A 26,520-nucleotide genomic window follows, 5' to 3' on the forward strand; every position below is an offset into this window, starting at 1 on the left:
TCGATGGATGGAGGACGGCCACCATCTTTGTGTAAGGGCAGCTAACCTCCTGGAATCAACCCCTAATGAAATTAACGAGGACCATTGCCACGTTGCCCTCCGGCCAGGTGGATCCCTGCCTCGCGAGCAACCCCCGGTGAGCCGTTGCAGGGTCGAAAAGTCACACCCTTAGTTGCTGGTGGTAACCAATCAAGGTCGAGAAATAAGTGAACTCGTTCCTACGCGGCGATTGGTTAAGTTTCCGGGACGTTGATTGCCCAGGAAATTGTGCGTGCGCCGGGTCCTGCACGTGCGAACTTTCAACAAACCGGCTCAAGGCTATTCGCTTTTGCAAATTAAGTGCTTTTACGAATGTGTCACACAACGTTACGGTTCGTACACGCTCGCGTCGACGCTGTTGTGCCATTTTCTTTAAACGAACGCTGCTCAATGGAAACCTTGACGAAAATGATTTTGCAGAAAATGGAAACGTGTTTTTTTATGGGAAGACCACGAAGAAATCAATTTAAAAACCTTTCGCAATTGTTTGGCAATGCTCGTGGCCTGCTTGTAATTTAGAAAAGAGTTCGAGAATTTATCGGTATTAGCTTCAGAAATATCGAGTTTTAATAAAAAGTAAGACACCTGTGCAAACAAATGATTTGAAAGGTTAACTAAAAAATAGCTCGCTTGAAATTGACAATTAGTCATCGAGTAATTATGCAAGTTCACGTTTGATTGTGTAAATATAGAAATAGTTTAGTGAAAACGATACACTCGTCGTAATGTAATGATAACAATAAAAGTAACGTCCACGTTAAAATATTCATCTAAATAATTATTCAAACCTCAGTTCGTTTCGATTTTGATTGATAGTCAACCGCGTAACACTGCGCAATAAAAAGGCAGCAATACAAATGGTTGCCTCGCGAAAGCAATTAAAACATCATATTAACCTGCTGGGGATCCTGCGAGCAAACACTGTGGATGTATCTGTAACTTATGAAGAATTATCTAAAAGCGAACCTCGAGAAACAAACCGAAGGATCGCGAAGTACATCTGTCGATTGAATGCAAGGAAAGTTTGACGTCTATTTACATAACTCTAACGTTCAGCCTTGAAGAGTGAGCGATCCCCGACGAAGGAGAAACGAGCGTTACGTCGATTCGCAAAATTTATCAAGCACTAATACGATACATGGTTTCGATACAGCATTCAAATATTTTTACGTACGTACTATTACATAAATTTTTAGTGGTCGCGATCGAATTCATTTATACGGTGCTTCTCTTCGATGAAAATGAGAATCTATGAGTATAGAACATAAAGTGTCCTCTTTTGGAAAGCCTTTTATAAAATGTTAGTTTATGTTCAAATCGTTTTTAATATTTTTATTATTGTCATATAATGTATCTGTCAAGTTCCTAATATTGGTCCACGTTTCGTCAATTTTTTAATGAATTCTTCATCCATACTAATAATACTATTATAATGCATATATTGTGACTGCAAAAGTGGTATTAATAATACACGGTTGCACTCATGTATTTACTGAATTATTTGAAAATATCTCCCAAGTAAAATTATTGTATATGAGCTTGAAATGAATATTAATAACAACAAGCTGTTCGTGCCATTGCCTTGTGTTTTAAGTTAAAGAAAGAGTATTATACTTTTTAAAGTTAATATTGCTATGGAAAAAGTACTGAATGTTTTTTTTAAAATTGCTTTATCTGAAATGCTCGGATCGAAAGGTAGTAGTGTAGGTTTCATAACTCGATAAAATTTAAGTGGACGATTCTTGGAAGCAAAGTTACACCTGTTATCGTAATTCGGATCAGCGCAATTCGTCTTAACAGCTCGCGCCAGTGTCTTAATTACAAAGTAACGAAACCGCGCGTCGATTAATTTGCGGTTCACACTATAATATCGTATTGCACTCGGTCACGAATGGATTAATTTATCAATACACCTGTGTAATGATCGCGTTATGTAATCGCGCCATAAATCATGAATACGCGGTTCGTAAGCGCGCCGGTTCGACTCATTAAAATCATGGACACGCTGTTGCATCGGGCTCGAAATGATTTCTCTAAACAGCCCCGGGCTATAGATAATAGTGAATCGTCGTGGCATCACGGATCACGAGTTTCTTCTCGCGGGGCGACGATTGATAAATTGAGGATCACTACGGAGTAATCGTCTCTTCTTCACTGACTTCTCACTGGCACCGTACATATTTTATAGAGTGATTACTTTCGACATTTTTACCGATTCTTTTCAACGGAATTTTTGCTTTTAACAGTTCTGTTTCTCATTAATCTCGACACGCGTCTTGTCTAGAACGCACTCGTCCTTAATTTATAATTCGATAACCGGGCATAATTATTCACGCGTTTCGCAACGGAACGCCGGATACGCGTCCCACGAATTTGTGTTTTCGTTTATCGCCTGGCGAGGACATTCGTCGAACACCAATTACTTTAAGCGCAGATAAAATTAAATAGTACAATTTCTCATCGAAATCACAAGTTCTAATTTAATTAATTTTTCTGTCATTGTGTGCCCTTTTCGTAAAAATAATCATTGCAAAATAAAAATAGAATTATATATTGATAATAGAGAGAAATAATAGATTTTAAAATATGTTAATCAAATTACAATTTAATTTGATACTACATCGACTGAAACACTGTGCTATACGTGATTTATGAAAATAGCTCAATAGTCGATCTCCGAATGAAATCAATCGAGTCTCAAAAATCGATTAAAAAAGGAATTGCATTATACCCGTTAAGTTGCACTTGTCATTATCGAAACGATAGCGAACTCCTTGTAAGTTGGTTGTTATTAAGAGCAACGATCGGCCCAGTAGCGGATAATTTATTTTAATATCACTCGTACAAATTGACCAAAGGGGAGAAATGAAGAATTTCCTTTTCGGTCGAAAATATATTTTAATTGCGCGTCGTTATTGCGAATACTCGGTCACGAAGGTGAACGTGTGAGCATTACTCACAGAGAATTAAATGGCCGAAAGCCACTGACCGGCCGCGCAACCTCGCAAAATATTTAATATAAGTTGATTTATCGTTTCGAGCCGCGATAATATCGGTTCGGTACCAAACACCTGGATCACCTTGACTCTGCGAAAATTTCCTGGCTGCTCCTCTTGTAATTCACGCCCTTCCTCTGCTACTTTACACGCTGGTATGGCTGTTTTATGCTCCCTGCGTCCCGATGCGACACAGATCGTAACACCGTTTCGTTTCTAGCAAGACCGATGCTGTTCGGATAAGAAAAGAGTAATTGAGAACAGCGTAGACCTAGACGTGAAAGTAACCGGATTCACAGATGTACACCTTTTTTCTCCCGCGTGATTTCGTAATCGGAAAAAGTGTGGCTGTCACTTCCGGTCATTAGTCGTTACAGCGATAATTGGTTGCTCGTACGAGCGGTTCTCCGTCGTTTCTATCGAATACGTGGCCATTTTGAAATCGTTACGTCACGAGCAATCTGGACGTCAAACGTTTCAGCGGCTAGCGACAATTAGATAATTTTTAAATTTGATTTTGGACATTCGAATAGCTAGAATATTGCTACGTAGAAAATCTATTATTTAAAGTTGGGAATCAACAGATTCATCGTACGAAAAATGTGTAAGAAAGTTCAAGATGGGTTGTCACAATTAATTCCGATAATAATTTAACGCGAAATCGATACAATGTAATTAATTTAAACGTTTAAATTTATGATATAATTATTTATTGTTTTTTCCTGTTCCACGTCCAGAGGCAGAAACATACCAAAAGAACCGACAAATATTTACGCAATTGCGCTCGTAACGTCCTTCCATTTAATTGGTTTTTATTTAATAATGTTACAAGTTTTTCATTGCGCGGTATTAATTACGATTCATATAAATTCTTCGTTTCCACGCGCACTCTCCAATACGCAATACTCTCGGCGAAAATTAATTTCGACGAACGGAATGGGTATCGTCGAAACGAATCGATGAGTCGGAGAAACTGTCACGCGACATCTTCGCGTCTCGAAAGTCGAACGTTCCCGCGTGACATTCAAATTAAGTCCCATTATCGCGATTCCTGTCTAATAGGTTCCACGAAGCACGTTTGCAGACGTGTGTCCGTGCATTCTCGGCAAATTACCAGAAATTTGCTTTCTGTCCCCGCCGATAGGGGCACGTCGTATACCTGTGCCTTGTGTGTAGACTCCTGCACGTCGTTTGATCGGCAAAGTTGCCTTCATTGACGGCCAACGTGTTCCGGTCGTTGTGCTCCCGTTGGCTTCGCGGCCTTTCCGTTGGAATGAAAATTGCACCCCTTGCTCGATCCACGATCGCTATTAGCCACCGCGAAGGTGCTACTGAGCTAGCAATCTGTCGTTTCGTACGAACTTAATGACGACCTCTTTCTTACACTTTGCTCATTCTCCTCGCTAAGGCTTCCACAAAATCTGCACTCGAATATTCAAATGTTCGGTGAATATAATTACGATTGGGATATCGTTCGTCGCGTCCGCTTTCACCATTGTTACGGGTATGTGGTCGACTTTCATGTCCGGGAAGCGCAACAGCTGATTTGTCACGCGGTAAAATTTACTTTTAATTAATCAAATTTAAATTCCTGAATTTTTTTCTCGAAAATGCGACGAATTTCGAAGGTATGTGTATTCACCAAAAGTGATTGTAATTAACTCCCACAACCGAAAATACTTTTTCCAGAATGATTTGAAACTTTTTGAAATTTCAGGGAAATCAGAATGTCAGGGTCAGACATTGTAGTTTCGGTACAGAATTTTTTTCTCGAAAGTGCGTAGGATTTTGCGGGGATGTGTGATGACAAAAAATGATTGTAATTAACCCCCCCAGTTAAAAATAATTTTCCCAGAATGATTTGATATTTTTTAATTTTGTCGAAAAATTTGTCTACCTCCCTGAATTTTTTTCTCGAAAATGCGTAGGATTTCGGGGGTATGTCTATTGACCAAAAATGATTGTAATTGATCCCCGCAGCCGAAAATAATTTTTCCAGAACGATTTGAAATTTTTTTGGCCTCTAGAATCTCCCATTAAAGTTTTCCTAAGGGTGGCCGAACACCCTGTATATGGGGGAAAATATTGCAGCAAATGTTTTAGTATTAATTGTGGCCATATTAAAATAGCAAGTGTTGTGCAAAACTGTTGGTGATAATTGTGGAATTCTTATCTGGAATTCTTATTTAATTGTTTACTCCCATCGTAAAATAGACGTGACTGCGCGTTTAATTTATGAGGGAAAAATATTGCAGAATGTTTTCGTACGATTCGATAAAAAATACTTTTTTCTGCGATCGTTTAGTATTCACAGTCGAGGTGGCAAGAAATCGAAGCAGGTTGAAGAATTCAAAGATAAGCATACCGGTCGTTTTCCATGCTATACACACGCGTGACATTGCAGTTGTTTTTCCGCGAGCGCACGTGGAAAATTTTTTAGAGCTTGCCGGTCGTCGTTTCAATATCTAATTAGCCAGATGAATGTGGAATTACAATATATCCAATGCATAAATCTCGCAGGAAAACCGTGACCGTTCGCACGTGCATGCTCTGACGCATTATTCAAGTACTCGAACGTTTGACACGCTATAAAATTCGAGATATGTAAAAAATAATAATGGTAATCATGGAACTTAAGCACGATAATAGCGTTCTCATAAACCGTTGACAAGTCGTTTGAAAAACTATTACATTTCCTCGGATATAATGTTCTTCCTGAAATATGAATTCATCTTATCTGTATCTAGAATATTTGATCCTACTGAGTTATCAAACTCACTAAAGGAAATTTCAATAGAAAATTTAAGAAGCACAAATCGATTTTTTATCAAAAATAGAGATTCAAATTTAAAATATAATATAATCGAAAACTTGTGTAATAAAGAGAATCCTTTTGATGCATAATGGCATAAATATGGAGATTTTTACTGTATCGAAGACTCCTATTCCTCGAATCGAATTTGCTAATTACTTCGAGTAAATAATAAAGCAGATTTGCATAGATGGAACCGAAGCATCGAGATATTTACCGAAAGTTCAACCATTAACGGTGCTGTGGGAACTAGTCGTGTCGACTATGCATTGAAAATGTTTTTGTTTGAAGTCATTAAGTTCCGAGTCGGAACATTGGACTACGGTCATCAACAATCTTCAGCGTTCACCGAGCGAGAATCACGCAGCGTGTTGCTATCAAACTGTCCACTCGATAATGTTATTCCGTCGTAGCTTTCTCAACATTATAACATTATTCCATCGTAGAAAGCAAACTCGCCCACGTCTTGCCTCATGCTTCTCTACTTGTTAGGCGGTTCTTTCGTTCTCGAGATCCCATTGACGTGAATAAAGAGAAGTTTTATTCGAGCTCGCATTGAAACGGCAGCGCCGATTTATCGCTGTTCGAGAATTTAATTGACTGCCCACGCTTTTGCGGTAATACGACCGATATCGCTGCGGCCGGTGTCTTTGACAAACGATCGTCGATCGATGGGCACGGTTCGACGCTGTAAAATATTAGGTGAAAAACTCGTCGTCGGTTTCGGTCGCGTAACTGCATTTAAATCGCGATTCGATGAGCGTGGCAATAATCGTTTTACTCGCTCGTTATGTACTTACAAATGTCAAACGTTTCCGAGTATTTGCGAACTCTCTTGCGATATCTTTTTCAAAAAAGTGCCAACCGATAGACAAATACAACCCGTGATACTCTGGTTATTTACCGTGTAATCGCGTTGGGGTGAAATAACGATTTTACGCTTGTTTACCTTGTATTTGGATTTATGAAAAGCGTGAAATAAAATATTTGCGAATACTCTGCCCATTGCTCGTTATTTCTATTTGTATTGGTACCTTTAAACGTTGATTCTAACTGCTTGGAAGATGGAAAAATCAACGTGAAACAGATGATAACTCGATGTTTGAGAACACTGACACAAGTAGAAATGACCAGTAATGCACAGACACTTTCACCAAGTGTGATATTCAAAGCTAATTTTTTCGAAAACAAAGCGTCGTATCAAAAAATTTCACTCTATATCTTTCATTCACTTTCTTGCCTAGTGGCATTATATTATTACAGCAAACTTTGGATAGAATTCGTTAAGAAATCGCAACGATACACTCGACTCAAACGATTCTTAAGTCCATTTAATATGTAAGGATACGTTCAATTAATCGCATTGCAAGTTAATTTAATATAATTTCTATAGTAACGTCAGCTATCCGAATTGAGACTTGTTTATAACAATTCCGGAGTTCTTTAAAATCGTATATATGAACGAGTCAAATAGGCGATCGTTTAGCAGCGATAGGGCTCGTTCGAGCGATTTTAAAGAAATTTAGAAGGTTGGAGAGTTCCGTTGGGATTGAGTTAAGTATCGATTCGTTGTAATTGAAATCGCTATTGCTAGGAATTCTCTTATTTTAATTGCCGGTCGTACCGCGTGTACGGTAATTAACACAGGCGTAGCAGTACACCGTGGAAGCCACGTTTTCACGGTTCTAGCAGTCGTGACCGAGCCTCTTGGCACTTTTGTTTCAACGGCGACGGTAATATATCCACGTTTCTCGAGTGACAAATTATCTAGTGGCGACTTCCTAGACGTTATCTCGACTAAAACAAGACGGCGGCAGTGCCGGGATGCCGTGGCGAGGATGTTGCCGCGAATACATTCACGCTAAAGGCTCCCCGGGTACGGTTGGCCGTTCCGGGGGAATGTGAAAGATGACTGAAAATCTCATTAGCCGACAAATTTCGAATTCGTACGAGGAATTTACGACGTTTGATTTTAATCGCGATAAATATCGTGCAATGTCTCGCTTTTCTCCCAGTTTCTCAACCGTCGTCGTTTCATCATACCTTTCGCCATTGAAAGATCTAATCAATATTAAAGATGGGTCAAGGTTCATTTTAATTTCCCTGCACTTGTTCGACGTAGACAAATTTCTCGTGTCACTCATTTGTGTAACGTTATTAATGCCCGCGTTGACTGTCCAGATGAAATAATTAGTTTTCGTGCCAAGCTTCAAACCTAGCATGTGAAATGTTCCTTATAACACGGTTTCTGTAGAATTTATGTAATTGGAAGACTGATTTTTGTACAGTATATCCGCGATGTTATTAATGATAGTTCTAATTTTGTTAATCCTCTTCTCAGAAATGTTTGGTGTATATCTTTTCTTTCTATTTGCTTGAAACTATTAAACTCATAAATTGCGTGATTACAGAATCGTAAATAAAATTATAATTTATAGTAGTGTATATTGTATAGCGAAGACGTGGGAAATAATACACTATAATGATAATTCTCGAACGTATTAAGACGTGTCGACTTGAACTTTAACACAAACAAACACAAAGAAATAGAATGAAAAACTCTAATAACAAGTTTAATATAGGAAATTTGTCAAGAACACCTGTCATACTACAAATTGCCAAGAATAGATTTTAATATGTATCATTGGTACAGTTCCTTATAATTTGCTTGTCAGAGTCAACTTCTTAGGTAACGTAAATGCATTCTGAAACAACATTTTTTATAAAACTTTTGCGGTTACGAGTATGGAAACTCGCGGCTACCATAATATCAAGTTTCCCTGAAAACTTACATCGCTAAAAATGACACAGGATAGTTTATTCTTATTGGCAGGCATGGTGAATTAACGGATAACATGCTTTTGTAATTAACTCACGATCGAACGATCGATAACAGATCCGTCGATGAGTGAGACGGTTTCACAATTCGCGCGGCGAAAGGTTAAAACGACCCTCGATAATTACACGTTTTACAACTAACGTAAGCAAAGCATGAGTTATTCCCATTAAATAAGTTAATACACCTTTCAGTTCCGTTACACAGATAGAGATGACGGGCCGAGATAACTTACAATGTTTCGTGATTATTTCTTTTCTCCTTTTTCACTTTCTGATCTGTTGTGGTGAATCAAGTTCTTGGCGACTCTGAACTTAAACGTACACTTTATTATAGAATAAAAATTCCCATAAATACTATAAATTTCTCTAATTAAAACCTGATTAAAGCTAATTGAGTCAAAATATATAATCTTTATGGGGTTTCGAGACACAAAAAAATTAAAGTACTTTCAACGAAACAACGATAGATCCTTCAAAATTTAAGAGAGTTACGTTTGATTAGTCTTTGAAATTTCCAGTAAGCATCAACAAGCAACTAATTCGACAATATATAAAATATGTAATTCGACCGTGTTACATCGTAAAGGCTGTCGATAAATCAATGTAATTCTGAACCGAAACACAAGTTTTTTTTCTATACTACCAAATTGTCAGCGCTATCGTCAGCCGGCGGACCGTTACACGATTTTCTACCGCTTCATTCTCGAGATTACAATTTATAAGCGCGGAACAAACCCACGTCGACCTATTTGGTTCGCGTAGAAATTTATTACCCGTTTGACCCGACCGATCGAGACTTCAATGTGGATTGATTCTACTTGACAACTTGTTTGCACTCCCTTCCTCTTTCCCTCTCTCACCGGTCTCTGTCTCCCCGTCTTAGATTTTCATGAATACAAATGTTAAGCAAAGTCTACGTTTCACGGCGTATATTCGAATCACGCGATAATCGCGATCGTTTTTCGCGCAAAGAAGTACGATCTCGTACTCAAGGCGCACAGCGGAATAGAAAATTTCACGATGCAGTTTCGAAGGGAAAAATTAAAATCGTGTACATTCCTCGCTGGATTTTCTTTCCAGCGAATTAATAACGAGATCGGTAGAAGGAGCAGGACCAGTTTTTCAATGCACTTTCAGTCTTTGGTATTTCCATATTTCAACAAGAACCACAGAACAAAGAAGCGTACGTTTGAGACTAGTCACTTTACGAAAGAGAGACTCTCAGAGCTTAAATAAGTATACCCCTGATAGTTGTTATTATAAAACATCGTAAAATATTTAACAATTTCCTCAGTTTATACCTATCTTTTTTTCGGTAGTTCCTCACTATGTAATTTAAGTTTTCCTTATTATACTTTAAACTATCAGTTTTTGGTAATTCTGAACACTGACCACAAAATATTGGTTAAAAATGTTAAATGGAAATAACAAATGGCTTGTTCTGATCTGAATTTCCCTCCCTTTTTTGTTTATTGATTATACTTGCTACGTTTCGAGAAGATGGATGTATAATAGAATTTCAGTTATCCGGGTTGTTTTTATTCAGTCGATCCGAGGCTATTGGAATTTTTTAATATATTAAATAAGTTTTAAAAAAAGGATATTCGAGCTTCTATTGCAACGGTTTCGTCTAAGAATTTCAAGCTTGTAGGTTTGAAACTCGCGTCGCCTCTAAACAACCATAAACCATAGGTGTACCTCATGATCGAACGAACCGACGATGAAGAGTTTCAAGTTATAAGTTGACCATCGATTCGCCTTGTAATAACACGGCTTTGTCCGATCCCCGCGGCCCTATATTAAGCATTCCAGGGCAACGATGCAATAATGCTGGACTATCGGTGCATAGGAATGAAAACGGGACGGGTACGGTGAATTTAAAATATTTCGCGAAGATATTGCCTCTGATCACGGTTATGCACCTACACAGCGGCCGGGATAACGTAATTTCAGAAGAACCTTCGGTTTCGGTATTCCTTCCTGACTAGTCGCTGAAACCTTTGACCTTTTACGGAAACATTGTATAGTAATCTCAAGAGGATTATTGCATTCCTTTTATCAACAGGATGTACTTAATCTCAGAAAGTTTCGCGGAATACGCAATAATTTATTTCGTTATTTTGACTGAAACGTTATTTTTTTCTTCTCGAATAGACTTCGATAGAATTGTCAAATCTTAATCGTAAAATTTCGTTCGCTTCGCAAAGTACATTCTTTACGAATTAAATTCTTTAACAATGTTTCAAGCCAATTTAAAATTTCCTGACGACCGACATTTTGATAATTTCTAACCACAAATATAGAAAATATCATCACTATGACGTTTGCAATTGTTCGATCGAACTTCGACGTGATCCAACACTAGCACGGATTGAAACGTTCGACCTCTTGGTCCTCGACACTTAGCACGCGCGTTAATTGATTTTTAATCGATCCAACGAGTGATTCGCCGCTACAAATGTCGTGTGCTCCACTGTTGCAGACATGAAACCATCGGACAGGAGCGAGAAGGCGATGCTGAGTGGGAATGCGCAACCTTCGGACGTGTTCTGTTCGGTTCCAGGACGATTATCGTTACTAAGCAGCACCAGCAAGTACAAAGTTACGGTAGCCGAGGTACAAAGACGACTATCGCCACCGGAATGCTTGAACGCGAGTCTCCTTGGCGGAGTCTTACGAAGGTAAGGTATCGCCTTGAAACTTTGGTCTCAGCCGCGCAAGCTTCGGGAGACTTCGTTTGCATAATACAATTTTATAAGGGGATTAGCTCCCTTATAGTCAGACAATGATACGGCGTTGTTTGATGCACCTCTACGCGCTCGGGAACGAAATATCGCCTTCCGGTAAAACCAGTAGCTCTTTCGTTTACCATTCGATTGCAAAAACAACTCATTTTCTTTCGTGGAATAGTAAAACATTTTACTGTAGTCGAACAAATTCTCTATTTCGTCGGTATTTGTCACGAAGCGTTTAAATCTCCCTCTGCCTTTATTTTCGTGACAAAAATTATAGAAGTCGTAGAAGACATGTTTAACAAATTATTTCTTACTTTTATTTAGAAATAATAAATTTCTGAACAGTAATTTTAAATAGAAATTTCTTCAATGTGTGAAGTTATAAGTTTAAAATTCAATTTGTGATGGAAGACAGAAGTGCACGAATAGTTTATGTGAAACGAGCAATAAAAGTTCTCATCTTTGTTTGTACATAAATGTACATCTCATTTTGACGATAATTCGTCTCGATTAGATTTCATTTCACGTATTAAAATACTTTTATCCTATTCTAAATTAGAAACGTGTTCTTCGATTTTAAAAATAGTATAAAACATAGTTTCCCAGTAATTTAATGATGCAGAAATTTTCTATCTACTTCGAAAGGAAGGGTGGATCGCGCAAAAAGTTTAGAAATCACTGGAGTTAATTTAATCGCGACAAAATACGCTTTTGGCGACCACGTGCGCTTCTAGTACCTTGTTGCCTCGTCCTCGATAGTAATTGACGTATCGTAAACTTACGGTGCGACATTCATAGCTAATGGCCTCGCCAAATGTATACTCTGACGAGAAAAACCTGGCCACGCTACGAGCGGAGAAGCGGTCCCTTTCTAAGCGTACGTGATGCGCAAGGTCTGATGCGCATAAAACTATTGTGCCGCCGACTACTCGACGCACGTTTACGTCTGCTGTCCATTCGAGAGTTTTACGCTCGAAACTGGGCGTAGACTTGTAATTTTTTTCATCAAATATCCAAACTAAATCCATTCCTTTTCTTTTTGTATAAATACGTATCAATTAGGCTCGCAAGACCTTTTACTCTTAAGTTAGCTAATAGATTTAGTTTTGGTTTTCTTTCATTTTATTCGTGTCATTGTCTTAGTCAACATATTTTCTAAAAATTCCCCAATGGAATCGATTGTTCTTCCATTAATGGAAGTATGAAATATTTAAAATTCGATAATTTCACTTCGTGTTAATTCTTTTAGATATCGATTCGTCAATTGCAAACAATGCTTAGATTTAATAGACTCGATAACTATCGTAATAAAAATTTAAAAGAGCCGTATACGTTTTGGCTATCATTGCAATATATTCACGTGTGATTTAACATAGATAAATGGAGTTGCAGAACTTTGATGATAAACGGCTCGTGTCTAAGTACCCACGGGGTCTTTCTATTTTATCGTCAACAAATTCCATCGTCCAAATATTTATCGGTGAACATATGGCACGTAGATTCGCGAAAGACCAAAAGAAGCATCATCGAGCAACTGTAAACGGCGTTACGCTTCGGGCTGGAAATATGTCTTCATTCGAGAGTGATCCATCTCGCACCCTTTGAACCGCCGCACGCGTTGGCTCGGATCGAACAAGCACTTTAACGGTATCCCCTGGTCGCGTATGATGATGTTTCATCGGAAAACTAGCACGCAAGAGGCGATAAGGAACACGGTACACGGTATCGCGGTGAATAACGCGTACACGCTGGCGGACATTTGTCCAACGCGAATGAAAAATCGAAGCAGGCCGCATCAACGGGGGAACAATGCCCTAAGATAGAGGATACCGCGGAACTATGATACCGATACCCTGCGAACCGTTACGCGACTTTATCTACGCGGTTTAATTAATAAACGCGCGTTCGCCTTCATTCGGCTACCTCATACTCGAACACACGGACAGCCATCTGATTTATGGGTTTCTCTCTTGGAAGCGGGAAGCGCACTTCTTTATCTGATCCGCCATTTTACTCGGCCAGAACACTATCCGTTGCACAATGCTTTATCACCAAAGGCATGGATAAATCACCGTAGCAACGGCCGGATATATCTCACGCACGTGAAAACGTACGTATCCGGGCACGTGTGTCTGCACGCCACGTACGTTCGATTTTTCGCGCTTGCAGTCGGATTATGCCACGGAAGAGGATGATAGGATTTTGAGACGCAGCTGTAATACGTAATAATAGCGGGACGTCCGTCTTCGTCGGTACTGATACACGAGCTGTTAACGAGCCTGTGGGAAAGGCTGTGGTCAGAGTAAACGTTTCCACGATTCCACAGAGAATCCTCGAACGTCGGATGAGCGAAAGAAATCGCGCAAGAAAGACTTTGCTTAGTTTTGTTTCTGTTGCATTTAAAGTCACTGATAGAGGAATATCAACTTTACGATCACAATTTTGTTCTCGTTCTGTTGCATCGTACTTTCAGTTGACGATCGTCAACTCGAGCACACGAGTGTTCTCTGGTTTTTCAAGGACCAGTACACCACGACTGTATTATCCTGAAGACGTAGCCTCGGTCGTAACGAATCCTTGGAAGATATTACAGCTATATTTTCCATACGCCCACGTACGAGCACTATTATCTAACTATTTATGAAACAAGCCCTAGGGCTACGTTGGAGGTGTCCTATAAACCGGAGCAAACTTCACGAACTCAGTAAATTACGAGTCCTCTACGTTATTAACTACCGAACGATTATCCCTGATATTTTCATTAAATTTAAAGCAGTAACAATTTTATCGGGCACGGGTCATCGTCTTAATAATTTAAGTACTCTTTGAAAAAGATCAGGAACATTTTGCGGCAACCTAAGTGTTTCATAAGTCCTAGCCTCGATCGCAACGAATTCTCGGAAAACATTGTAGCTGTATTTTTCATACGTTCACGCACGAACTATCCGTGAAATATGCCCTCTGGCTACGATAAAATTGTCCCACAAAAGGGAGCGAATACCGCAGCAGTAGTTCGTCTTGAATGCGTGTCCACGTCATCAAACAGATATCAATTTTATATCGCGCTTTCAAACGTTTGACATTAATTTAGTCACTCTCTGTATTTTCCACGTATTCGCCATTGTACCAGAGAGCTGAAAAGGATATCCTCCGATGGACTCAAGATTTAGTGATCAGTATTTTTTAAAAACAGGTTGTTTCGCTAATGATAAGGACCATTTCGTACCGCATAAACTGATGAATAATAGCTTCACTATCGCAAGAAACAATTTATGGGCGAAAAGACGCATTACTCTCGCATCGTGAACGTCTTCTTTATAGCTCCTTGCGGTAACTAATCCATGAATTATAACTTAGGGCTGCATTAAGACTGTCCTACAAACCGGGGAAAATACCACGCCATCGGTATTTGGCTACGAATGGAACTCCTCTACATCACCAAACATGGAATTATTATTCCCGTTGTTAATGGTAACAATCGTACGTTTAACACAAGTTTTCTTCTCAAGGATCGATAGATAGACCAAAAGCTACCCACAAGCCTGGAAACAAATCCTTTCCCATTAATTTTATTATTTCCAGCTGTTTTCCTCTGCTCGTCTTGCTAATTAAGTGGCTCCAAAATTTCAGAGAAAAGGATTACAAAGAGCAAGCTAATTCCCAAAAATTCTAACTAAAACGAAGCATCGTTTTTCTCGAGGTATTCGCGAAGAAGTCGGATCTAGCGAGGATTCGAGGTTCGCAAGGTGGTTGATCCCGTGGCTAATTAGGAGTGTCGCGCGAACCGGAGCAAATTCCACGGGAGGAAGAAAGGAAGGAAGAAAAAGAGGTCGCGGAATAAGCTGCCAATAAAGCGTCCGATCTATCCCCAATGCAAATGAGACATTAATAATTGCATAGCTCCGAGTGTCAATTCCTCGTACGAGCGACCCTCGGGGCTGGCAGCGTGCATTCGATGCACCGCAGACCGCGACGATATAATTCATCCATTCGAATAGCGATCTGGCTGATAATTACACGCGCCGGGTTCTCTTGCCACCATAGATTCTACCGTGGCCATCTGCCTTTTCTTTTGTCTCTCGTGGCCGCCTCCTTCCTTCCCTTCTGCTCGGGCCCAGTGTTCTACCTTCGCGGTGAATTAAGGTTTACGAGCGACGGGTTTACAGTGCTGCGAACGATCTTTGCGTCGTATCCGTGAGTATCCCGATGCGCAACCCCTCTCTCAATTGCCGGTTGCTCGGGCGAAATTAAAATTGCAACTTGGTTTATCGACTCTTCAACGCTGACGGGGATTGATATTTTATTAACCGTTTGACCGCGCTCGGGCCACTCGCGGGATTCGATTTTTCTCCGTGGACCTTTCTTCGGCGAACGATTTACGAACGCGATCCCTCGAGACTTCGTACGCCGCTCGATAACTTCCGTTATGAACGATTGCAAATTTCTTAGGACGCTCCTCGTGTCGAAATCGGTAGCGTCTTGCTATTATTAGGATTCACTATTTGAATGGGCTAATTTAAATCAGTCATTTTCGAACTTTAGTTTTTTGAGTAGCCCCTTCTTTAAATATATTCTTTTCATTTAAGGTAAAATTCTGGGATTTGTTACTCCAAAAAAATTACATTTGGTTTTTACCTTGAATATTCCTTTCTTTAAATATTTTCATTTCGTTTAAGGTACAATTCTAGGATTTGTGACTCTAGAAAAATTACATTTGTTTTTCATATGATTGATGCACCAAAATCTTTATTTCCTTGAATAGCCCCTTCTTTAAATATTTTCATTCCGTTTAAGATAAAATTTTAAGATTTGTGACTCCAGAAAAATTACATTTGTTTTTTATTTGCGCCAAGTTGATGAACTAAGTAACGTGTACTTTCTGCTAATAGTAACAGTCGATTTAGCTTTTAATGAAATTAATTAATAAACTGCAATTATCTTACATAATACTGTTCGATGCAGAAAGTGTATTAGTGCATTGGGTAACAAAAATGATCTGTACTGGTTTTTGCAATAATCTCTGCAATAGAGCGACTAAGGTTAGAAATTATAGGCGTAGAGAATTTCTCGTTTTGCAACTAGCTATTATTTAATTTTGTTCATTTAGTTCCCATTGGTTACTAAGGCAGCAGTAAACTGAGAAGTTATGATGTTGGAACGAAGTAAAATCGCGGAACAGGAGATAGATTTATAATTCGACCGGCGGATGAACATTAATCTTTTTTGGTGTAATCGGCGATGTTTAAATTATCTGTGCTCTCCTGGTGGAAACAATCGCATCTCGTAGTTTTGCATTGCAATATAACTGTCGACCGTAAACCTTCGTTTGGTCATAAAGATAGAAGCCTCACGAATGAAGGGAAAGTGGAAAAAAATTGATGCCCGAGGAAGAAAATGAAAGAAAATTTACGATGTTATCGAATAACCGACGATAAATAACGCGAGCAACACAATTGTTGTCATTTGCATCTTTTTATGAACGTATAGACCGATCGTGTATCGTAAAAAGAAGCATGAAAAATAGGGGTCAAATAATTTCTTAATAACATCGTGTTTATTACTTAAAGAATATACTTCTCCGCTTTTTATACCGTCAAATGATAATGATGATACAGTATCATTGTATCACGGTGGATGTTTTACGTTAAACAACTGAAATTACAATACAAAATTGCCTCGTAGCTAGGAGTAATCCTCGAAGTCGTTAACCAATTGCAAGAACGAGCAGATACAAACGCGAAACGTGAAATTATGAATAAAACATACGTTCGAATTAACTTTTACGATTGCTGCGTGAAAAACGGACATTTACGTTTCTCTGGTACGGCGCGTAAACTTTTTGCGCCACTTTGGGAAACATTTGCGCGATCGTTATAAAATATACTATGGAATCTGAATAGCTTTTTGACATAATCGTTCATATTTTAAACAAGAGAAAAAAAAATATTGATGCCGCTCGACTAGTCACAAAGAATTGTTAAGAAGTCAGTAACACTTTCGAGACACATCAGCATACGAGACACATCAGCCGCGAGTTAATCTTCGATCTTTCGATTGTAATACCGTGCTAATGCAAAAGTTTTATTCATACGCTGAATATGCCGGTGTGCAATCTTATCTAATCGTCGATCGAATATTTATTCTGTATTATTTAGACTGGAATAATTGGACTGCTGAGTTTATTCCTTAATGACATATGCTGATTTAGTAAACATAGTGATATTTTGCATATGTACATACAATTTTGCTTACATTTTAGCATGTATTTTTTACGTTTACGTGCATCACAGGTGCATAAAATCCATCAGTCGGGTTAATGATGAGGAAAGCATATTATTCCATTTAAATATATAACGCATCTGCATATTCTAAAGAATTGTTTCCACTTTCTTTAACTTCGTTTATAGGGAAATACTTTGTAATTTCTATAATTGCTGGGTGCTTAACTTGCTGACAAATTCTGAGAAGCTACTCTTGGAATTTTATACAGATGAAATTCCAAATATTCCACTTTCATTTCTGTCAATTCTAATCGAATGAAAATTATTCTATGCAAAGCAAAAGATTCACGTTAATATTTTGTAAACAAAACTTTTAAGTTAGATCGAACGTTAGGTTTCGTTTGAAGTTAAAAAAACTGTAATTTCCAAAGTTTACTATTGCATTATATTTCTCCCATTCCGTTATTGGCGATGTTTCGTCGACGATTGATAGCGACGCGACTAGGACACGTTCGATGACGGAAAGATTGTTCGGTTTACTAATACCGCGGCGCAGTCACAGACGATTAACGATGCCAACGTTCGAGGATGTCTCGAGCAATCAGGGGTGCAGGGTGTCCTAGAGCTCGCGACGAGGGAATCGAGTCGAAGGGCGCGAAGAAGATCGTAGAAATCCTTGCGAACGAGATCAGAATCCTTCTCGGGACAAGGCTCTGTAATGAGTGGAGAATTGCTCTCGTCACGTTCAAAGGACTCGCTGTGACGACGTCGATAATAAATAATATGGAAATACTTCTTGTCTAACGCGGATTCCTTCGCGCGTAATACTTTGAGCTGAATCGAGCGCCGACAAGCACGCGGTGGAAGGACACCACGTTGCGTAAAGTTCTCCACGCGTTACGTCAAACGGTTAAATGTCCTGACATGGTAATGATTATATAATTTATACAGAATAATAGCACGTTAATTCGCGCGAGTGTGGAAACAATGTACAGAGCGATTCCAAAGACTGGAGCTGGCCTACAAAAGAAATACAAAATCATATAGAAATGATGGTTTATTATTGTATATTTCTTTTTTTAATTGGATCAATTCTTTGAACCATTTTGCTTATAAAAGATGGGAAGCATGATCATCGAAAATATATTATTTTACTTTTAATATTACAAGTACTTAGATTTTTATTGAAAACATTTTTATGAAAACTGGTCATGTTTACAACCGTCACTGTAATCCATTAAAATGTGGTCTTTCTTTTAATGAGAATATATGCTCCATCAATAAAATTCAACATAAATTGCTAACAAATAATATTTATGAATTCTGTAGGTACCAAATCTGAAACCCTTAAAATTAACAAGTAAATTACCACTATGTAATTTTGTTATTACCCAATTTTCTACTATTTAAAGTTGACTCGAAGATCACTACGTCATCTTACATTTGATTTCGTCACACTTCGAGGACTAAATTTAGTTGAATCGCGAACGAATCATGATTATTATATCCTGGCGACGTTCCGATTGGCTCGAAACAAGCCGAATAGGGTTATCGTTCCAGGGTGAAATTGATCCCCGAACAGAGAACGGTCACAAATTACCGCAGGAATTCCTGGCGCAGGGTTACACTTCTAAATCAAGTTCCAGCCGAGCGTATCTCGACATCGACGGGCATTACAACGAGTATAAATAAAACGGGTGCCCGGCATCGACGCGTCGTGTTGGCACGTTACGAGGAAGCAACACGAAAACCGTCGGGAGCGTAGATCCGAGGGCAGATATATTAAAATGTTGTAGCGGTAAAGTGTATTAATTGCCGAGCGAAGCGAAAGATTACCGGACGAACCGGCTGCCTCGAACCGAACAAAGGTGGGCGATAAGTATTACCGTTACGTTGGTCCTCGAATGATGGATGAATAGGGTGTGTGTCGAGAAGGAGCACTATCGAATTCTCGGCGTTGTTCCGCGAAAAGATTGTACTTCAGAACCTGTTAGCGTTACAAGTTGCTTTCTGCGCCGAAGATTCTTTGCTCCTTATACCCGTTCGATCCGTGACTCCTCGCGATCAAGATTTTTGTCCTTTATTACACGCACACGCTATCGTCCATAAGTTTCAGGTCACGTACCCACTGTTCGAATCTCGACCAAAGAGAGCAAACTGTTCTTCGCGTATCGGATCGTTTGGAATTCGACAAATGTAATACGATTTAAAGAATATTACACGAAGAAATAATATTCTTTGATAAATTGGATTGGAAAATTAGTACGCACCGTGATCCTATTTGCTCCTTTTGTAACGCACAATTTTGATAAATGAAGCTAACGTAGTTCAATTTTTATTAGATTCCCAATCTGTTTCCAAATATTTTAAATATTTTGGCGAGTGTATCCTGTTAAGGCTTTCACTCAAAGAGTTAATATAATTACAGTGAGAGTTATAGGAATATTGTTATATTTCTTCTTTTATCTTACGACATAAAGGAACGGTATTAAAGCATCTTGCTCCGCGATCAACTTAGGCGCAACTCGAGTTTTTCAATAGTCGATGGTTGACACGCGTAGCTACGGATTATGCTAATTCTCTCGTTTCTCTGTCGTTGCTCTTTCCACCCTCTCCCATTCCGCTTTGCCCATCGATTTCTTTTTTCTTCGTTCAATGATCGCGGCAAAAATGATTAATGACGCGGTTCCGTTTCGAAATTCTTGCGATCTGGAACGAGCGTTAGCGTAACGCACGCATCCAATGGATATCTGAACAAAGAGATGGGCCGGGACACAAAGATTTATTTAAATGAATTGGCTCGATGCGACGTTTGAGTGACTCGATTACGCAACTCGGTACACGCTATAGATATAAAAATTATAGCCTCTTGAACGAAAGGAAATTAAGTTTACTAATTGTACCGTTGCGATTTTGTATTTTTTAGGGCGAAGTCTAAAAATGGCGGACGTCTGCTTAGGGAAAAATTGGAAAAAATTGGGTTAAATTTGCCAGCCGGTAGAAGGAAGGCCGCCAATGTCACGCTTTTAACATCGCTAGTGGAAGGTGAGTTTCAGTATTCTTTTTAAGAATACACAAGTTATTATTTATTATTAAGACTTTACACTGTATCTGATCGTAGAGACAGTTTTCGAGATTTGTGAATACAAGAAAGAAAAACCTGAACTTCGTTCACGTCTATGTTCAAATCTCTTTACCCCTCTTTTTCTGTAGAAGTTAACAAGTTACAAAGTTATCGACACATGGAAGCTTGAATACTCAGTTCCTTTAATTTATAGAACTAGTTATAGTATCAGGAACAGCAAAGTATTAGCATTTATTTAAATAACGTTACAATGTCGACGTTGTCAAGAAATTTGAGCCACAAATAATACGTTAAAAGCATCTTCGCCTTATGATTTAGTAAAGTAACGTTAAAGCGAAACAAAATTTGCGTCACGAATTTCGCGCTGAAAAAAATTCCACGCGTTCGCGCGACTTTGAAATCACTTCGATGAAATCAATTGAGCAACACGACTAGTGTTGGTCGTCATTCTGCATCCTGTGCGGAACAGAGAAGCCAGTTAATCAGAATTATTCCTACAGGATATTCACTGCTAACCGTGCTCTTAATAATATACTTGTGCAACGTTCATCCACCTTGACTCTACCTATAAAGATCATTCTACTCCCTGGCTGACGAAGCTCTAATGACTCAACTGGAGGATCGTCGGAGTGTTGGTGCAGACGTTGATTATAATTTATGGTCGGTGGAGTTGTATAAAACACTGGCTCGGCATTTCTTTACTCGACACTGATACATCGCAAAGAATGACCGCGGCGCGTGTGCAAAGCACATTTTAGCGGTCATTTTGTCGCGGTGAGGTCGACACGTTTTCATTTTCCGATCAATGGGCCAATAATAAAGTTCAAAACACTTGGGAACAAAACGGAAACGAAGGCTTTCGTCGAATATTTATATAAATCGTAAAGATTCAAACGTTCGATATCCTGTATGAGAATTATTTCTAGAGCCACATAACTAGTGCACAACGTATACGCATTTGTGCATAATTTAGGGTTCAGATAAATTAGAATTGAAAATTAGAACCAACAGGTTTCACGGTTTGGTGATTTTCTAATTCATTTTAATACAGTGTCACAATCTAATCTGAAACGGCAAAGAAACGTTACCACTTAATAATGCAGAAACCATAAAATGAATTCTATTAAATTGCCAGAAAGTATTCCTCGGGTTATCCCGCTTAGCGTTCTAATTAACTGTCTCGCAACAGACAGGTTTTCAAACTCGTTCCATCGGACATTCAGAATCACCATTACTCGATGGCATTTCGAAGACGGAAGTTAATCTCGAAGATACTCTGGCAGAACAACTGCTGCGTTGTATTTCAATTCGTTGTTTCTTCTAACGGGGCACGCGTGTATAACGTATGAGAAATAGCAAATATAACGGATGGTCTATCGTATCTTTCATTATCGTTGCTTATTCCAGTAAATAGCGCGTTGAATAAAATCTAATCACGCGTTGCACAACGTATACCCTACAACCAGTATAAGTTTGTAACAGCAGGGTACCATTTTTTATTTCTTAATTGGAATCTTCGTTTTTCACGGTTCACGGATTGCTGTCAAGGAGTGGTCGATACACCACTTACACAACCTAGGCTTTTCTGTATCCACTTATCGATTCTAATATTTTACATCGACCGTTTTCGTTATGTTTTCATCGACGTTTTAACGAAGCAATACGCTCGTCGAGCATAATATATCGATTCGGCTGACATTTTTCATATCTCCGGAACAGGAGAATTTCAGAAATGTCTTTTTAACCTGTGGTAAGCATAAAATCGACCTCGATGCAATATTTATCACGATGAAAGACGGCCCTTTTACGTATAAACTACGGATTTAATTAGTGCAACTAATAGTATAAAGATATTTACATTCCTATGAGAGTAATTAAAAACTTTCGTGACAGTACTCCGAACAAAAAAGGCTGACAACGTTGTTACAGAACTTTCCCATTGGTTTAGAACGTATCAGACTTTCTTGCTTTTAATAGTTAAAACTTCTGACCAAATACAGCGTGTTCGAATCAATTCTCGACCTAAATACCGGGATCCGTTCCCATTAGTTCAAGAACCTCGATCCTCGATAAAACTCTGTTTCTTTTCCTATTTCTCAGTTTTTATCAATTAAAAGACAACTCATTCATTATTTTTTTTCGTTTCGATGAATCTTGGACGTCTTTTCATCATATTTTTATATCTTCCGTAGAATTGAATTGAAACAGTGATGTACCAACTATTTCCTCGAACATTTCATAAGTCTTCATTATTTTCTAATTGCCCAAACCAGTGCCACGTGTTTTCGTGTCCAGGTGTTAAACACATTTCCAACAGTGTTACTAAAATGTCTAGAACCCACTTGTGACATCGTAAACACTATATGGTGGACAGTAAACTTCGAGTTTTATTACGGTGATCGTAAAACACGCATGGTCGCGTATAATCGCGGACAGAGACACGTAAACACTCTGAACCGTAGGAATTGTATAAAATATCGGATCGCCCAAAATCTAAAAGCCAAATCGTCGAACGATGGGACGTTTCGACATATCCACGTGCGTCTAGCGAGCGCGTACGATAGCCGTTGAAAGAGTTCGCGGGATTGCAGCGAAAGTGTGGGAACCACCTCTCGAACGGAGGACATAAATGCACCAGGTGTATAGGTATACTTTGGCCGCGTACGATTAACGTACACCCGTGCGTGATTCATGCGTAAATTCGTGTCTGGTTGCTGAACGGTGACGTAACCTCGGTTATGCTCGCGACAAAACGCTCGTTTCGTCTTCGGTTCCACCTGCCTCCATAAGCCACCATCTTTGTATCACATTCTGTACGTAGAATGTTTAAAAAATACTCGTCAGGCAAACATGATTTTCACTGAATTTCTACCATACGTACAAGGGCTGTTTGGTCATAACTGAGGTTGAGTTTATCTTCTTTCACGTTCGACACACTTGTTAGTCTAGCGTTGGTCAGGGATTACAATTCACCTTTGATAATTGATCTTTCCAATCTCGTTTACGTGACTTATCGAACAGTTCAAGCTTTTAAAGTATCGAATGCGTAATAAATGAACTACAACTACTTTAAACAAGCTAAAAGTTGTTCAATAGTATCACAAACACAGATGTTTCGGATTTTATTTAAAAAGAAAAACACCTTTTGCACGTGCACCATTGGAGCTTCTAGAGTATTGGAGTTCTAGTAATGGAGCCATTTGAGCACGCGATAACTATTTTTAATAAACAGTGTGACTACGAAATTTTTTAACAACGTTATTATTTTCGCTCGTTTTTAAATTTTCGTGAAAATATTCAAAGGGTAAATGTAACGTATGCGTCTATATAGTTTCTGAGCATCGATCGTAATCGAGAGGGTTTCAATAGGGGAGAAACCGCAGGCACACTCGCGGCTATCTGAACATCGTTGTCTCAAGGTACGCGGAAGAGAGTCCCCCCAAAATTCTCGAGGCTTCGATTATCGAAAGACTACAGTCGAGTGTAGTTTGTGGTCAGTTTCAGAAATCGATCTCACGTTGCCCCGTGAGTTATACGAACGGCCAACGGATGGAACGATCGATATCGTTTACCGTTCTTCGATAGCGTGGCTACAAAAGTCCATCCACGCAGAAGAAAATGCAGTATCGGTTGCCGGAGGTAATTATTGTTTAACGAGAAAATAGTATGATCGAATACAAACAGGAAATTGGATCCTAAGTTACGAACAATAACATTTGGACATTTTACATTCTTTAAACTTGTGTGTATCTTCAACTATCATACCAGATTCTTCGAAATTTTGATAAATAATATTAATCGTTATCAAAGCAACGAAATATATTACTGGACACAAGGAAAAGCTGATTAAGTGTAAAAGTGACCTAATTTTTAAAATCCTCTAATCCGTTCAAGAGTTATGATGTTTTAAAGATACGTATGTAATTTCAGTAGAATAAGTTCTGGTCAGACATTATAGTTTCGGTAAAGAATTTTTTTTCTCGAAAGTGCGTAGGATTTCGGGGATATGTCTATTGACCAAAAATGATTGTAATTGACCCCCCCCCCCCCCCCCCAAACGAAAATAATTTTTTTACAATGATTTGAAATTTTTGAATTTAACTTTTCAATAACTTTTTAACGAAGTCTCAATCAACAAATTGACATTCTTGATTTTCGTCTTATTTTGGCCTCTAGAATCTCTCATTAAAATTTTTCCCAGGGGTGACCAAACACCCTGTATAAATCGTTAGTACGAACTAATAAAATTATAAACATTTATTAACAAATTTAGAAGTCATTCGTAATGAAATATGAGTTATTTGATGCTATTGACAATTCAGTTTGTCTCATCGATGACCAACTACTGCCCATCTCCATTTATATCCAATATATTCAGTGGATCGTTAATAAAGTGTTAAGTGGTAACATTTAATGCCACAATATAACATCGTAACTATATTACTCACGGGAGCACATTATATTTGCAGTAATCGTTATTGAAATCGAAGCAAGGAACGCGAGCGTACGCCATCGAAACAACGAAGCCCGTTGGTTTCTTAATCGATCCTCGCGGCAGCTTCATAATGGTCGCGTTTTTCGACCGAATGTCGAGCGATCGGCGACGACCGTAGTAAAGTCATCAAGTAAAAAGGCCGATCATTAATTCGCGAGTCACGTTGCTGATTCGTTCTCATACAGCTGCGTGTGCCAATCTGTGGCTCGCATCTGCAATCACCTTCCGACCAATCTGTGGTCCTCATCTGCATCGAGCAACGTACTGTTGGACTGCATTGAGTTGTCTGGTTGCACGTCTGTATCATAGATTATCGTTTCGATCGGTGATCTTCTTTCGTCTTCGAAACGACGCTATCGCGAGTCGATCGAGACGCTAGAACTTCGATAGAAACACTTCGTTCCGCGGTCGATTCAACTTTCCTACGCGAAACAGCCCTGCGTTGTATTTCAAATTTAAAAAAATATCCAGATAGTCTGACAATTGCAGGTGGTATTTCTAAAAGTTGATATTTCGTCGAAACGTAAGTTGCAGCTAAATAAAATAATATCATCGTAAGTAATTTGAAACTTATTGCAAGCCAATTGTAATTTCAAACCTCTATTCGATATTGATTCGATTGAAGCTCGAATAAAAGACTAGAAAGACTACGAAAGCGAACGAAGACTCGAAAAGAAACTTTAGTGCTGCGTTTGATACAAGTAGATAGTCGACAGTACCGCGAAACACTATGCTGATTAATATTTCATGATATTCTAGTGATAAACTAATTGCACACACGCACTGTGCAATTTCGTATCTTGACAGAGTACGTGACAAAGATGCTAATTTGGTCGAAGGAAATTAAAAGAAGTTAAGAAACAACGATGCAGAAGGTATATGCAAATCGATGCAGACGAGTTCTCTGCTCACGATCACTATTAAAACCTGGCTCGAACGACCTGTTGCACTTTGTACGTGCATGGTGCAGAAAGTTATGCGAATTCCGTGAACGATTTAGATCATTGATAATTGTTCTTGGTGACACGTGTTTACATACGTACCCCCCTGGTAAGTTTCCATTTAGTCACGAATAGTACAGGGTGTTTCATGAAACACAGGCGTAACTTCGAATACACTTACATAATAAGGAAATTATATGCTGATAGAAATTAATTAATCTGATCGAAGTTGCAATATTGCATCGATAAGAATATAACATGAAGAAGAATAATGATGTAGCGAGTAGCGAAAAGGATTAGTGTCGTAAGATTTTCGGTGTTTTAATGGACACTAGGAATGGAAACGTTGCAAAATATT

The 26,520-nt window shown here is 38.8% G+C and overlaps 1 protein-coding gene across 6 annotated transcripts in view; it reads left to right on the forward strand.

Moving 5' to 3' along the window:
* Tfap-2 (transcription factor AP-2) overlaps positions 1–26,520 on the forward strand; it is a 309,571-nt gene that overhangs the window by 274,559 nt on the left and 8,492 nt on the right. For all 6 annotated transcript variants that reach the window (XM_076763705.1, XM_076763708.1, XM_076763704.1 and 3 more), the window contains 2 exons: positions 11,168–11,366; positions 20,568–20,686. In XM_076763705.1, coding sequence (XP_076619820.1) covers positions 11,168–11,366; positions 20,568–20,686 — 318 coding nt within the window. The remainder of the gene's footprint in view (positions 1–11,167; positions 11,367–20,567; positions 20,687–26,520) is intronic.

This window comes from Colletes latitarsis, chromosome 4 (assembly GCF_051014445.1).
Source record: "Colletes latitarsis isolate SP2378_abdomen chromosome 4, iyColLati1, whole genome shotgun sequence".
NCBI lineage: Eukaryota > Metazoa > Arthropoda > Insecta > Hymenoptera > Colletidae > Colletes > Colletes latitarsis.